Source organism: Athene noctua, chromosome 3 (genome assembly GCF_965140245.1).
Source record: "Athene noctua chromosome 3, bAthNoc1.hap1.1, whole genome shotgun sequence".
In the NCBI taxonomy this organism is placed as follows: domain Eukaryota; kingdom Metazoa; phylum Chordata; class Aves; order Strigiformes; family Strigidae; genus Athene; species Athene noctua.
Window position 1 is genome coordinate 3,524,254 of NC_134039.1, and position 16,031 is coordinate 3,540,284.

At 45.2% G+C, this 16,031-nt stretch overlaps 1 protein-coding gene across 6 annotated transcripts in view; it reads left to right on the top strand.

The window, feature by feature from the left end:
- Window positions 1-16,031, top strand: part of TTC38 (tetratricopeptide repeat domain 38) — a 55,461-nt gene that overhangs the window by 31,731 nt on the left and 7,699 nt on the right. For 3 of the 6 annotated variants that reach the window (XM_074901796.1, XM_074901797.1, XM_074901793.1), the window contains exons 5-9: window positions 8,194-8,367; window positions 10,277-10,352; window positions 11,512-11,631; window positions 14,553-14,612; window positions 15,665-15,703. In XM_074901796.1, coding sequence (XP_074757897.1) covers window positions 8,194-8,367; window positions 10,277-10,352; window positions 11,512-11,631; window positions 14,553-14,612; window positions 15,665-15,703 — 469 coding nt within the window. Of the gene's footprint in view, window positions 1-376; window positions 469-5,259; window positions 5,338-5,783; window positions 5,866-6,192; window positions 6,365-8,193; window positions 8,368-10,276; window positions 10,353-11,511; window positions 11,632-14,552; window positions 14,613-15,664; window positions 15,704-16,031 lie in introns of those variants that run through there. The other 3 variants (XM_074901794.1, XM_074901795.1, XM_074901792.1) reach the window with 2 other exon arrangements.

Genomic DNA, 16,031 nt, shown 5'->3' on the forward strand with positions numbered 1-16,031 from the left:
CGAGGGCAGACTGACAGGTCAATAGTTTCCTGCATTGTCCTTCTCTTGTAGATGGATGTCACCTTTGCCACCCTCCAGTCCAGTGGGACCTCCCCCGTTAGCCGTGATTTCAGGTAAATCCTGGACAGCGGCTTGGCGAGCACATCTGCCAGCTCCCTCAGCACCCTCGGGTGTAACCCATCCAGTCCCACAGCCTTGTGTGCATCCAAGTGGTGCAGCAGGTCTCCGAGCAGCTCCTCTTCAACTGGGCTGCCCCCAGCCTGCTCCCCCTCCCCATCGCCCAGCTCCTGAGGCTGGGTGTCCCGGGAACAGCCCGTTCCGCTGGGAAAGGCTGAGGCAAAGTAGGCGCCGAGCACCTCAGCCTCGGGAGGGCGTGTGTCCCCGCCGCCGGCTCCTCCCCCTGCAGCGGCGCGGCCGGGGGCAGCGGGGCGGCTGTGCGGGATCATGGCGCCGCCGCGGGACTGCAAGGTGAGGGCCGCTCTGAGGCGCAGCGGGACGCTGCGGGTGAGGCGCCCCGCTTCTGCCTCGCGCCCAGGGAGGCCCCGGGGCCGCGCGGAGGCCGGGCTGGGAGGGGGCCGCTGAGGGGAGCCGGGCCGGGGCGGCGCAGGCTGCCGGCAGGGCGCGGAGAGCCGGCCCCGCGGTGCCGAGCGTCCGCTGGGGCTCAGCCCCCTCAGCCCCTGCCCTGGGCTGGGCCAGCGGCGGGGGTTGGTAGCAGGGGAGGGGGCGACAGCGCTGCCCCTGCGAGGAGCTTCTCGAAGCTCGCCGGGCTGCGGGTCGAGCCCCCCTGGCCCCAAGGCCGGGCGATGAGCTGCGCCTCTGCCATAACTTAGCTGAGAGGGGAGGGGGAGCGGTGAGGAGGAGTTGTGAGGAGAACATTATGCGAACACCGAGGGCGGTGGAAGAAGGAGGAGAAGGGGGGTGGAGGTTCATCGGGGCAGAGACTCCCCTGTACCCCGTGGAGAGAGAGTAAGGCCACAGACACACACACCCCCCCCAGCCACCCATGGGGGTCTGCCGAGGCAGGGACCGATCTGTGGCCCGCACTGAGACAGGCGACTGTGGCCGAGGAAGGCCGGGACCCCATGGGAAGAATCCCCCGCTGTTGCAGTTCAGTGCTGGGAGGACTGCAAGGCATGGGGGGTGACCCACATGCCCGTGGGAGGGACCCGTGTCGGAGTTGGTTTGTGTGTGGGACTCTCTCCTGTGAGAGGGGCCCCACCCTAGGACAGGGGAGGGATGCCAGAATTTTCCCTCTCCCTGAGGTGGAAGAAGCGATGGGGCTGACCACATCCCCCATTCCCTGCCCCTGCACCCCTGAGGGAGGAGGTCGCACTATCAGGAGCAGAGCTGAGCAGGGGAGAAAGGGAGGAGTGGGGGGAAGGTGTTTTCAAGGTGTGGTAATGCTTCTCATGGCCCTGCTCTGTCTTTTAAGTGTTGTTGTTAGTGTTTGTATTAAGTTTATGCTCTTTTTTTCTTCCCCTAACAAGTCTGGGGTTTTGCCTGCACCTTAAAGGATGATGTTATCTCTCCCTGTCCTTATTCAAATCCCTGGGTCTTTTGCTTCCCTCCTTCTCAGCACTGGGGGGCAAGGCAGGGGGCGTGAGCAGCATCTTTGCTTATTTTCCCCTTCTCAGCACTGCAGGGAAGGTGAACTGGTGCTCAGTTGCCCTCTGAGCTCAAACCACAACTTCCCCCAGTAGCCTTACACTGGGGGTGGGTTTCAGGTGGACTGAGGATCTGAAAATGGGAACGAGTCGCTGCACCCTTCCCTCCTGCTGGGGCAGAAAACCCCTCTCTGAACGTTGCTGTGTCTCAATCACAGCAGAGGCTGGTCCCACGGGCCCTCGCTTGCCCTTGCTGTGGGCCTCAAAAGCAGGTCAGGCCTTTTAACTCTAAACCAGCTCCAAGTCCAAGGGCTCAAAATCTGCCTGCAGGAGCTAGTTACTGATTAGTCAGTTTGCCTGCTTTCTTCCCAATGAAGTTCATTCTCTCTGACACTCCTTTTATTGCTGTTTTTTGGTTAATTAGGCAGGGAGAGGTAAAAAAAGAAGTCTTAAGGTGTTCTGAAAGTGTCGTAAGCACCAGAGCGCTGGAGTGCTGCCACTCGATAAGAAGAGGATGTGGTAATAGCAACCCACAAAGAGCAAATTTCTCAGAGCCAGCTGGGATTCTAGCAGGGGAAAAAAAAAATACAAGTAAACAGTCACCGGATCCCATGACTAAACTCTTATCATAAAGCAGGAAAAAGGTCAAGGCTTTGGTCTTGCCAAGAAGCAGTAAGAAGAGCCAAGACCATGGTGCTCCCCTCCAGGAGGCATCGCAGAGTTAGAGAGGAAGGCTGTGGGGAATCAGTGTCACTCAAAGGCAGCCTCTCTGAGAAGGGGATAACAGTTTTACAAGCTCCCGAGGCTGTTTTTTACCCACTCACCCTCCCTTTCTCATGGCTTTCTTTAGTCACAGTCTGATACGTGAGCACAGACAAGCCCCAAGACACGAGTGTCCCAAGAAGTCTGGGCAGGACCACTTGTGTGTGACCCAGGGGACAAGGGGCACTGGCTCTTCTGTGCTCCCAGCAGCCCAGGGTTCTTGGCTGACAACAAGAGACTAGGTCTGGAGCAGATCGTTTAGGTCTCTTAGGAGTCAGCAGCTATTACAGTGTGGTTCTTCCCTGCAGCCTCCTGTTGTGGTGTGCTAACAGGAAGAGCAGTGGCATACGTGATGTCGTGCAGCCTTGCTGCCATCCTCTTGGTACTCGAGGGGGAGTTTTCCACTGAGGGGGGAGTTATGTGGGCTGTAGCCTTAGCAGAGCAGAGCCTTTCTAGAGTGGACAGAAATAGCATGGACCTCAACTGGATCAGCAGTGTCCTTAGGGATGAATGCAGGCCTTTTTTTTTTTTTTTTTTTTTCTTTTTTTTATTTACTAACCCTAGTTCTGCTGTTTTTCTCTGACGTTTATGCACGGATGTTTTCATTCCTGTGAATCTTAGCTTTAACAAATCTCCTCAAAATGGGATGACATTTTCTACTTGGCAACTACCTCAAGCTGTTTTGCAAACTGGGTGGTGGCGAAGAGAGCTAGAGAGCTGCTTCAAATGGAGCTTGGTTTTGATGACTGGTAATGAAAGTGGTTCCTGGCCTGTTTACAGGGCACCTTGAAAGGTAACCTGTAAGCAGCAGACCTAACCTTGCTACCCTCTTGACTTTTCTCCTTACACTGTTTCTGGATATGGTATGAATTGTAAAAAAAAAATTTGTAATTTTATATTCAGGTCTAGTCTTTCAGGCTTGTAATTTGAACACTCAAGTGCTTGAGCTGCTGGAATGTGAGCCTTTAATCCAATCACAGTGGGAAAGCTTTAGGATATATTAACAAAGATGTCTTTCCCTGGTTACTTAAAATTTTTGACAGCTGGGTCATTAGAACCAGGAAAAATGTTAAAGTGTAAAATAAGACGAGCTAAATTCTTGCAGCACCTGCAAGGACTAATCCTTCATTAGGAGGGGTCTGAATTGGCTTGCCCCAGGTCATTTTTTATGTCTATCCTGTATGTTCTGTGTACTGGAATAAAAATTATGCTGAAGTGATTGGGGCAGCTCCTCAACTCTGTATGCTTGAACAGGAATGTATTTGGTGTGCTGAATGTAAGCTGTGCTTGGGTCGTGGTTTAACCCCAGCCAGCAGCTAAGCACCACACAGCTGCTTGCTTACCCCTCCTCTGATGGGATGGATGGGGGAGAGAATCAGAAGGGTAAAAGTGAGAAAACCTGTGTTTTCAGAAAAAGACAGTTTAACCAGTAAAGCAAAAGCTGCACGCACAAGCAAAGCCCAATCAGGGATTCATCCCCCGCTGCCCCTCGCGGGCAGGTGCTCGGCCATCCCCAGGACAGCAGGGCTCCGTCACGCGTAACGGTGACTCGGGCAGACAAACGCCATCGCTCCCAACATCCCCCCTTCCTCCTCCTTCCCCCAGCTTTACGTGCTGAGCACAGTGTCCTGCGGGCTGGGATGTCCCTGGGCTCAGTTGGGGTCGGTGTCCCGGCTGGGTCCCCTCCCAGCTCCTTGTGCCCCCCCAGCCCCTCGCTGGCGGGTGCTGCGAGGAGCAGAAAAGGCCTTGGCTCTGTGTAAGCGCTGCCCAACCAAAACATCCCCCTGTTACCAACGCTGTGCCCAGCACAAATCCAAAATATAGTCCCATACAATCTAATATGGGAAAAAATTACTGTATCCTGGTCAAAACCAGCAGAACTTGAGAAGCTGTATTGCAGTCTTAGAGGCTATGATGGGTGCGGTATCAGAACGCTGAATGGAGAGTGATTAGGAGAAATAAACCCAAATGTTATTAAAAATATCTGAATAGCTTGCCAGGGGAAGCATCTCAGCTTGTGAGATGACAGCCTTTGTGGCTGTGTGGCCGGCCTGTGTGGGGGGAAAAGCCTGCAAGCAGCTAGAGGTGACGTGCCCAGTTGCTGGAGATGCCCACATGAATAAATAAAGCATTTTGAAATAGGCATTGTTTTTCTCATTTTGTTGCCCGAGTTATTTAAGAGAGCAGTCACAAAGGCAACCATGAACCAGGGTGCTGTAGCTGCTGCAGCTTAACTCCACCGTTAAGTAAACTGCACATCTGCCTAATGAACTCTCCTCCTTCTCCAGCAGCTAGCCAGGAGATGTAGCACCTCAGTCGGTGTTACATAAGAAACCACAGCAGCCTGATTGTGGTTTGCATTTTAGCTTTATCGAATGCCCATGTTTTTCTTTTTTGCAAGGCTTGTGTACAAGCCTATGGTCCAAATTCTTTGTTGGCTTAACTCCAGCAACTTGGTGGATTTGCTCTGCCAGGCTGTTTGGCCTGCAAGTTACTTAAGGTATTGATTTCACTTATAAAAAACCCAGGGTTTTACTTTACCATGTCTCACATGAGGTGTGTCTGCAGTAGAGGGACAAAGCCAAAAGTTGAGTTATAATGAATTAAGAATGAGTCTCTCATTGAGACGTGTAACCCATCAGGATCTTCTCTTACACTTTATAAGTTTTGCTTCTTTATTCCCACTGCTAACACCAACTAATCGAGTCTTCAGATGTACCTACAAGTGCACAAATAGTTCGTGTGTCTGCTCATATTGTCCTTCCAGCCTTTTTTTTTTTTTTTTTAAATCACTGTTAATGAAAATATCAGAACACCATCAGTTTGAAAATCTGTTGGCACAGTTTGGAAAACGAGTGTAAAATGAACGGGTTTGTATTTGTTTGTCATGCAGGCCTGGCAGGATGCTGGACTTGTCCTGTCCACGACCAGCAATGAAGCCTGTAAACTATTTGACGCTGTGCTGACCCAGGTATGACCGAAAAGTGTAAGGAAATGTGACTTGAAGGAACTCGTGCATGAAACAGTCTTTGCTGTAGTTGGTGTTTAAATTTCTTACCAGCTGGGAGAGCCTCACAGTCAGGGGTTCAGCCGTTAGTGTCAGCAGAAAACCTTTGTAGCAGAGGGTGATGCCAGATGCTGCAGTGGTGGGGAAAACCGCAGCCAGTGTGCTCATCCTACTTGACACTGGAAAATCAACCGATTGACAACCACATCGAAATCCATGGTTATTAGTTCTGCTGGTGGCCAAACTACCTTAAAGAAGCAGTTTTTCTGTTTTCCTACTAGGCTAATTCTCTGTGTGTAAAGTTTGTCTTTTAGCCATTTGCCTTGCTGACTTTGTGAGTTCTAAATGCCTGGAGAATGAAGAGAAGCCCATTGTCGTCAGGGATTCTCAATCCTCTGTCTCTCTTACAGTATGCAACCTGGACCAACAACGAGAACCTTGGAGGCATTGAGGGATGTCTCTCCAAGTTAAAAGCAGCGGATCCAAATTTTAGTGAGTATAACCTTTAATTCTTAGCATGGAAAGTGCTGGATAGTACCTGGTGTTTACCTCACTTAAGGGGAAGGTGGTGGCTTACATCATTCTGTAAAGCTTCTCCAGAATCTAGAGCAGGCTGCAATGGTTTTGTGTGGGGTTTTAATTTTCATTACTTTTAAAATGGCTGTCGTGAAAAGCCCCTAAGAACTTTTGGCTTATGAGAGTCCTGGACCACTGTGACTACAAGTTGGTCTTGTTTAAAATAAACAACCCCTCCTCGTGTTTATGTAGAGAGGGATGTCATGCTGTACAGCTCAGCTTGTAACGTGCTGTTTTCCATAGCAATGGGACACGTCATTGCTAATGGTTTGGAGCTGATTGGCACTGGAAGTTCAGTGCGGCTCAACAAGGAGCTGGATGCTGCGATGAGGACGATGATGACACTTTCAAAATCACAGCCACTGACTGAGCGGGAGAAGCTTCATGTAGCGGCATTAGACATGTTTGCCAGGGGGTAAGTCCACTGTCATCCCATTTAAAGGAGTGGGAAGAGTTTTAGCTACCACAGGTGGAAGCAACAGTTGGCAGTAGTGTTCCCTGACATCACAGAATCACAGAATCATCTCGGTTGGAAAAGCCCTCGAAGCTCCTCCAGCCCAACCATGACCCTCCCCCTGACCGTTCCCAACTCCCCCAGATCCCTCAGCGCTGGCTCAGCCCGACTCTTCAACCCCTCCAGGGATCCCGGGGACTCCCCCCTGCCCTGGGCAGCCCATTCCAGCGCCCAAGAGCCCCTTCTGCACAGAAATCCTTCCTCAGAGCCAGCCTGACCCTGCCCTGGGCAGCTTGAGGCCATTCCCTCGGGGCCTGGCGCTGGGGCCTTGGCTCCAGAGACTCATCCCCCCCTCTCTGCCCCCTCCTGGCAGGGAGTTGCAGAGGGCCAGGAGGTCTCCCCTCAGCCTCCTCTTCTCCAGACTGAACCCCCCAGTTCCCCCAGCCGCTCCCCAGCAGACCTGTGCTCCAGACCCTGCCCCAGCTCCGTTGCCCTTCTCTGGCCACGCTCGAGTCATTCAATGGCCTTTTTGGGGTGAGGGGCCCAAAACTGAACCCACTCACCGAGGGGCGGCCTCCCCAGTGCCGAGCCCAGGGCTCAGATCCCTTCCCTGTCCCTGCTGGCCACGCCAGTGCTGACACAAGCCAGGATGCCATTGGCCTCCTTGGCCCCCTGGGCACACTGCTGGCTCCTGTTCAGCCAGCTGTCAGTCACCCCCCCAGTCCCTCTCTGACTGACAGCTCTCCAGCCACTCCTCCCCAGGCCTGTAGCCCTGCTGGGGGTTGTTGTGGCCCACGGGCAGCCCCCAGCATTTGCCCTCAGTGAAACTCCCCGAGTTGGCCTCAGCCCATTAATCTGGTCTGTCCAGGTCTCTGCAGAGCCTCCCATTAACTGACATCTAGCAAAGCATCGGGGTGAGATGTCAGTGGTTGTTCTTCAATTTTTCTCTCCAAACTGTAAATGCCATGATTAGTTAGGGAGCAGCACCGTAGGAGGGGAAGTGCTCTATTGCCACCCCTAAATATCATTAAGCTCTCCTTGTTTTAAATCCATCCTTGATCCATCGGTGGAATCTATGGTTTAGAACCGGGAAACTCAAATTATTTGACTACAGTAAGGGCCAATATTCTATAACGCAGCCTCGGACCCACAGAAACAAAGCTACCAACACTTGTCTTCTCTCTGTTGTCTCCCTGGGCCAAAGACTCTTTCCCCTGTAGAAGGGGCGATTGCAGTGTCAGAAGTGCTGTAGAGGCTCCCTGTTCCATTCAGTCCGATGAATTCAGGTGCACTGCAGAAAGCAGGGGCTAAGGATTCACTTTCATTATTTGTCAGACAAACGGGTGAGCGTGCATTTACCTCACCTACTTCTTGGCAAAAGTAAAGAGGAAGTTACTGAGTCCTTGTTACTATGGGTCTGAGTCCCATTAGAGGAGAGGGATTGTGTCTGTGCATGTGAAGTTAGATGAATTATGTTAGGTCCCTGTAAAAACTGTTCAACCCTGTAGAAAATCTTTAGATTTATGTTTTAGGCTTGTTTCATTTCCTTGTCTGTCAGAGTGACTTTTTGCAACCTCACAACATTTTTTTCAAAAGGTTTCCCAAAAGGTGCTCAGTGAAGATAAGGCCAGTATTACTTTAAAAAAGACTAAGAAATTTCTTCAGTGAAATAAAACAAGTCATTTGATGTTGAATTTTCTGGTTTTCAGAATAGCATGAGTTCAGAACTAACAGTAGAGGCAGGTATGTGTGCCTTGTCTGAGCAATCAAATTGGTTTTTTTATTTTTAGCCAGCTTCCAAAAGCTTGTGATTTATGGGAACAGATTCTGCAGAGCCACCCAACTGACCTGCTAGCCCTCAAATTTTCCCAGGACACTTATTTCTACCTGGGATATCATATACAGATGCGGGATTCTGTTGCCCGGGTTTATCCCTTCTGGACTCCTGATACACCACTAAGCAGGTGGGTCATACTTCATTTTGAAAATTGCTCTTTATCTGATGTGCACATACTTTGTGGTTTTTAAGTTCAGCCACGTCAGAATAACAGAATCTGTTGGAAACAGACGTGTAGACCAAATCAAGGGCTTAGAAGTGACTCAAACCTGACCACAGATAGAACATCTCTCCTGTCTCCCTGTTGACACTCTTTGTTGAGGGTTTTTAATTCAGTGAGCTGTGGCTCAGTTAGTAAATTTTCATGTCAAATGCAGCACATGGCATGTAACACACAGGACAAAACCACCCAGGATAAAATCATGCCCTCGCTGAGGGCAGTGGCCAAACTCCTTCGGGCTTTTATGTGTCCAGTTTTTCACTTGGGGCTCAGCCCATGGGTGATAGAGCACGTCAGTGGAAGGAGGAAAGGAGTTGTAACTTGGAAGACCAGAGTGTAGTTCTGAAATAAAACTTTGGGGGTACCATAACAGCTGGTGCAGCAAAGACTGACAGGAAAGCAGAATTTTAAAAAATTTCTTTAGTTCAGTCCTGAAAGTTTCAGTTTCCCAAAGTTTGTTGAGGATAATCAGAATCTATTGACAAGTGAATAGTTAATAAAAACTAACTTGGGCTGATTTTTAAAATTATTTTTAAGACCTGTTAAATTATTTGAAAGCTTTTAACTTTATGTAAAAATTAACATTAAATTTTAAGTCAAGACATACATTTGGAGATAGATGAATCCACAGGTGACCATAACTTTCTGAGTATTTTCTGGATGTTGCTGTACATCAGTGCACTGTGTACCTCCATATCCAGCATTATCTTGTCTCCTTTTATCCTTCCACAAACAGTGCAGAGAGTACAGACTGAATGCTAACATAATAATGAAGATAACTGAGGGACCCCGCAATCTCAGGGGTCTCATTTTTCCATCAGCTCAGAATAATCTAAACCCTTTAGTTCTTTTTAACTCCAATATGCTGGTTTCATTTGTTGGGGACAATTTAGTATTTTTGACTGCGTTCTTCTAAACTTTTCTAGACACAATGCTACAGAAGTGCAGGTGGTTGTCCACTTAATTGTAAAGCAGCAGGGAACACCTGTATGCCAAGTGTTTCTTGAAGTATAAAAACCTGGCAAGTACCCCTTGTCCCCAAACTTATAGTCATGTAGATTTACACATAAATAGATACGTTGGCACCCCCCCCCCCCAACTTTTATTCATCTTTATCCATTAAGTAAATCAGTTGCAACATACCCCACGTGTTTTAGTAGTTCCTTTACCTTAGGAGTTTAAAACCAAAACCTCAACGGGTGTTTTGAGAAGCAGAAACATATGCTATGGTATTTTGCAATCTATGAACCTGTAAATACAACAACAGTTAAATATTTCTTAAAATCACTGCATCAGGTGTGTTTGTAAGACCTTATAACATCCCTAATTCTCCTTTATGTTGGGCCTTTATGGCTTAATGGCCACTTTAAAGGGCCACTTCACATCAAAGTGCTCTCCTGTAGTTCTTTGGGCACTGGAGGAAGCACAGAAGGCTGTGAGACACCCAGATAACTTTGGAGACAGCACTGCCTTGCTTCCAGCATTCTAATGCTGCACCTTGCAACTGTTACAGAGATCAGCAGATCACTCTGGGCAACTCTTAATTCCAGCTTATCCAAGGATGTAAATGGCAGTTCTCAAAACACTGGTGACATGCATCTTGGTTCCTGTTTCCCATGCTGATATCTCAGGGCCTCTGGCTTCCTCTGAGAAACTACCTACTTGTTCTGTGTCCTGCAGGCTTGAACCCTCATTGTAACTTGTGTTGTAAGGACTCTTTGGAGTTAAATACTCTTTCTGATATGTTTTTCAGTCCTAGATTAAATCTAGGATGATTTAAATGGATGATGTGTTGTTTTTTTCCCCTTTTGCTTAGCTATGTGAAGGGCTACTACTCTTTTGGACTCATGGAAACAAATTTTTTCGATCGTGCTGAGGAGCTTGCCCGTGAGGTAAACTGCCTGCTATTGGTGCTAAAAGCTTTTAGAATTCTTAAACGTGGTCCCTGTCTCTGGGTGGTGGTTTGCCTGAGTGCCGTGAACTGACTCCCTCCAGCACCCCAGTTGGTAGCAGAAGTAGCAAAGAGATGAGGCTCAACATGGAAACTCTCACAGAGTTTTGTAAGACACTATTGATAATTATTCCTTGGAAAGATTCCCACATTTATGCCATACCAAGTTTCATCTTGACTGTATTTCCTTCCCTTGCTTATAAGCATGCCTTGTCAGATGGTGTCACAACACCCCTATAAAATCCATACATTATCCCATCTGCTGTTTTCCCCATGTATAATTGGCTGTTCACTCCTATTAAAGAATGTTAGATTGGTCTGATGTAATCTGCTTCTTGACAATCCATCCCGTTTGGGTTCCCCCTCCCTTTTTTCTGTTACTGGATTATTGAACAATTAACTGTACAATGTTCCTGGGGATCAATATTAGCCAGCCTGTTTCCTTTTTACGAAGGTAGTACTTACACTTGGCTTTCTCCAGTCCTTAGGAGTCCTCCCTAGTCTTTAGGAGTCCTCCTTTGGCCTGTCCTCCAGATAGAGTTAATCTCTGAAGGGTGTTTTTACCAAACTTCTGTTACATCAAATTGCTGAAAGTGACAACAAAGACTAAACGTTAACATTTAACATTTACTAGGTTAATGACTAACCTCACAACATGCCTAAAAACCTAATGGCAGTTGTTGGAGCAAGAGAGGGGAATTTGCTGGATACTCAGAGCTGGCCATGTTCTTGGAGAAGAAATTATTACCTGCAAGGCACTGTGTCACAGAATATATTGTGCCTGTGCTTGAAACTCTTTCATGGCTGATACTGATGCATGTCTGTGAAACAAAATGTCACTCGATAATCTTTATCAAAGCCTGCATTTTAAAGTGGTTTGCAGGTGTTTGTCTCTATGCAGTAGAAGCTGGAAAGTGGAGTCAGCCAATAAACATTTTCTTCCTTTTTTGCCCAGCTGTGGTTAGTTGGAATGGTACAGGGAGGTACCTAACATGCAGTAAAAAGTAAAAAGTAGTCTGCTGTTTCTATATCAGCAGTGATAAACATTGTCATTTGCAAGTTTGTAAGCTTCATCCCATTTTCCCTTTTTTCACTCACAGGCTTTGGCTATAAATCAGACAGATGCATGGTCTGTTCATACTATAGCTCACATAAATGAAATGAAAGCAGAGGTGAAGAAAGGGTTAGAATTTATGAAGGAAACGGAAGCCAACTGGAAGGTAAAGATTCTTGTAGCATCTCTGAAAAACCTCCTTTTAGGTCTTCTTGATTTCCTCCAACCAAGTTTTTGATTCCTTTGCATCCAATTTCTTCCTATTTGCCAACATGTTACAAGGAATACAAAGTTTACATGTGAGGAGAAACCATCACCTGAGGTGCTGTTCCTATCCGCTCTGCTTTTGAAGCAGGAGGCAGGAAAAAAATGGCATATGATGAGGGACACATACTGTGGACCACTTTAAGTTGTCACTACTACGACTGCTGAGATTACAGACACAGCAAGCATGTCAGCAGGCCAGGATGCACAGAGTCTGTCATCTCACACTGCCTCACTTTACCTAGGAATATTGTCATTAATACTCCTTTTTAACAAGTGTGTGGTTTGTACGTGTGTGTGTAACTTTTTTGCTGGTGGAGCTGATGAGGTGTTTTACATCTCAGAAAGACATGGTCATTGCAGACAGGTGAAACATCAGATGTGAAAATTGTGAGTTATTTTTATGTGATTTATGGTGCCTTTGTCAAAGTAAAGTGACCACTGCTGTTTTCACAAACTTTTTGCTTAGATTGAGGTGAGCACTGAGAGTCATTTGAGGAACCTAAGATGAGGTGTGAAATGACACAGCCAAATCAGATGTTTTGGAAAAATCGTAAAATATTTGTTTGCTTCTGGCTGGGGAAGGATTTTTAAAAGTCAACTGTAAAGAGAAATGATGCTTTTGTCTCTTTTCTAGTGTACTGAAGTTACTTTATATATCCAACATATTTGAGTATCTCTCAGAATACTGAACAGGTTAATTAGTTTGTCATACGGTCCTTTGCTGTAACTGAAGCTTAATTTTTGTGTTGGACAGCATGTGTTTTCCCAATGATTCTGAGTGTTACATTCAGAGCAGAAGGCTGCGAGCTTTGAATGTGTTAGAACCCACAAGAGTCTATTTTAGAGTCATCTGAGCTGCCCGTTCCACCTCACTCAAAGAGCAGGGCTGGATAATGAGACTAGAAGGACTCTTTATTTTGCACTTGTTTTTTCTAAATTAAGCATTCAGATGCTGAGCTTGGAAGTGCAGGCAGAAAACCCTTACTCGCGGTTCATATCTTATAATTTCCCAGAAAGAATTTTGTCCTTTAATATATTAGTTTTAATGGAACGGTGTTGTAGGGGACTGACAGTTTGGGTAACGCCTTAAAAAACCCCAATCAGTGACTTTTGGATGGATTTTTGAACTCTGTTTCTTAAAACAGTTGCATGCCTCTGATTTATACCCTTTATCCAAATAAAATAAAAGTGCAAAATCAGGAAGTAGAATTGTCTAATGTTCTTGCATGCCTAACCCAGTGCAGTTGAGATTTGTAACACTGTTGTAATGATAATGTATATAAACAGTTCTTTTGTGCAGTATTTTTCATCTTAAACATCATGAATGCAGAGTGCTAAACTGTAAGCACATTAAAAAAAGCAGCTCTCTCTAAGAGCATTAATAAAGTTGCTTGTATTTGGCCTGGTGATTTGAAATTTTTTTTTTTTTTTTTTTTTTTTAATGGCTAGGATCATCTGTTGGTACTGCCACAGTATTCAGGCTCCTTCTGTTGCTTTTAATTCATCTTCCTCCTTCCTAATAAGAGGAGCAAAGATTCGTACAGGTTTTCTTTACAGAGCACTTTTATTTGTTCCTCCACCACCCCACCGCCCCAAATTTGGTTTTTACATATATTTCAGCACAAAGAAAAGGGCAAATTATCTTACCAGAGGGGCCCTATCTGCCAGTGCTGTTTATTATTAAATGGCAGTGGTTTTTCTTCTGAACTGCTGTGGTGAGTTCCCATAGCCTGCTTTTATTTATTTATTTCAGTCACCTACAAGCCCACTGATCCTTTAGCAATTTAATCTCGTTCAGAACTCAAAACCAGCAGCAGGAAAAAGGTTTTATTCTATTTAGTGATCTAATCCCCTGTTCTTGTTTGTCTGACATTTGGAACAGTAGTATGATATTAAATGTGATATTATCAGGTTTATGCCAAGCACTTAACTACTTCAGTTGCTGAGGTTTGCTTTGTGATTTAATATTAAACAAGTGAAGGTTACCAGAATGTTTAGTTTAGCACCATAAAGCTCTGACATTCACTGGGAACCTTTGTGTTTCCTGAAAGTGGGTGTTAGAATCGTTACCATGAAAATGAAGATGCCTTTTCCACTTGTGAGAACCATTAAGTTGAACTGCAGCACCGGGGGAGAACGAGAGGGGAGGGATGAACCTTTCTGCTGGTGTAATTTTCACCAAAAGATTATGGAATTACATTCCTGTTTGTCTATTTTCGGTGCACTCACAAAAATGAACTGGCATGACGTTATCTTCAAGTGCAGGTTAGAGAAGAGTATTGATCATTCTGGTGCCAGCTGGGTTGGTACAGACCAGCAAGGATTCATCTCCTCTGATGAACTCTGATACCTGGTGCAGCTTTTCTAGGCTGTAGTAAAACATACGTCAAAGAGGTGATTCCTCTCTGTCCAAGATGGGGGTCTAGGTGGGTGGGATGAATGGCCCTCACCATTATTTATCCAGGTTACTTTAGGCAAGACATGGAAATCTTAGATGAGGCAAATCTTACTCTTGTTATAGATATTTGTTTTTTTCCTAAAGAAAAAGTGCTGCAGAAGGGTGAATTCCGGACCCCCCAAGTAAGATTCTTCTCTGAAAAAACATGGGGGAAAAAAAACGTTGTTTTTGACGTATCTCCCTGAATAACTACAAGGACAAAAGTATTGAATGAGAAGGTATCCAGGGCAGCTGATTTAAAGCTCTTGTCTCTTCTGTCTCATGAAATAGTTTTGCTGAAGAAGGAAACAGAAATCTGACTAGATATGTTTAAGTGAGTGGGAAGTTATTTTGTAAATAATTTTTTTTTTTTTTTTTTCCAGAACAGTGATATGCTTGCTTGCCATAATTACTGGCACTGGGCTTTATACTTTATCGAAAAGGTATGTGATATTTTTATATAGATGTTTTATGGTCCAGATAGGTCATTCATCTAATGGTATTTAAAAGGCAGACCTAACATTTATAGGCTTTTTTTTTTTCAGCTATTTAAAGGGTTGTTTTTATAAAACAGCACAATGCCATTTTTACAAGCTAATCCTTTTTTAAAGTTACTTTGAGAAGTTTTATTTACGTTGGTCAGAATTCCAGGATCTTTGTTAGAATGTTGAAAAATTGCTGTGAGATTATTGGATGTTTGAAGATCAAATTGTCATTTGATAGAAAGATGAACTTGGATCTCTAGTCAGACAAAAATTAGACAAAATTCTCTTCAAATTCAACACTAATTTGCTGACCCCAAAATTTGCTGACTGTAAGAAAATGGCAGTAAGCTGTAAATTTGGTTGCCAGTGTTATTAGTTATTAATGGTACTAATTATTATTGAAACCCTCAAAAAATCATTGCAATTGTACCCAACCTGCCAGGTTGCAAGGCAGAATCTCCTTGGATTTAATAATTCTTAGCACTTGTGGGGTTCAGTTCAATAGGGAGACAAACGTGACATCGTTGAGAAGGCAGCATACAGTGTTGGTCAGAACATAGAGTAACTTGCTAGTGTTCAGAACGTCTTATTAACATAGAAAAAGTGTAATTCTCGATAGTAGTCTTAAAAGCTTGTTTATTTTGCCACCTTCTAGCTATATAATGTTTTTGCAGCCCACTTAAAATTATTTTTCTTCCTACCTCTTTGTATACACCATGGGATGCACTGATTTTTGCAGAAATCCCTGAAAGGAACATTAGAATGAGAGGTGATACTTTATCTTTTTCCTCATGTGTCACTTCTACCCATTATTAAATGAAACCTAAACATCCTGATGATTTTGCCCAGTAAATCCTGGTTTATCTTAGACTCTATTCTTTTAATACCTCAAGGTTTCTTTGACTCGGTTTGCTGTGAAGTAATACGATGACATCCATTAATTGTATGTACGGTCACTTTTGGGTACTGTATCTCAACGTTAATCATGCAGTCTTTGTTTGCTTTTACAGGGTGAATATGAAGCTGCTTTGACAATTTATGACAAACATGTGAGTAGGGGCCTTTTTTTCTTTACTGAGAACATGCTTAAGACCACGATACGTGCTTGTTTCCTTCTGTAGGAGATTGAAACCTGTCACAGTGTGCTGTGTGAAAAAAAAAAAATATATATATATATAAAATTGATATCTATTGCTACAGTTTTTCAGGGAAACCATTTCTCATTGGGGTGAAATTCTCAAAAGAGTCACATGTTGCATAGTTCAAGTGTTGCTTGGCTTGAAAGAGCTACGCTGTTGGTACTGTTTTCCGTTCTGCCTGTGTTTCTTATTCATGCTTTATAAAAGGATGGAAAATAATTTTCCTACAAAGTCAAGT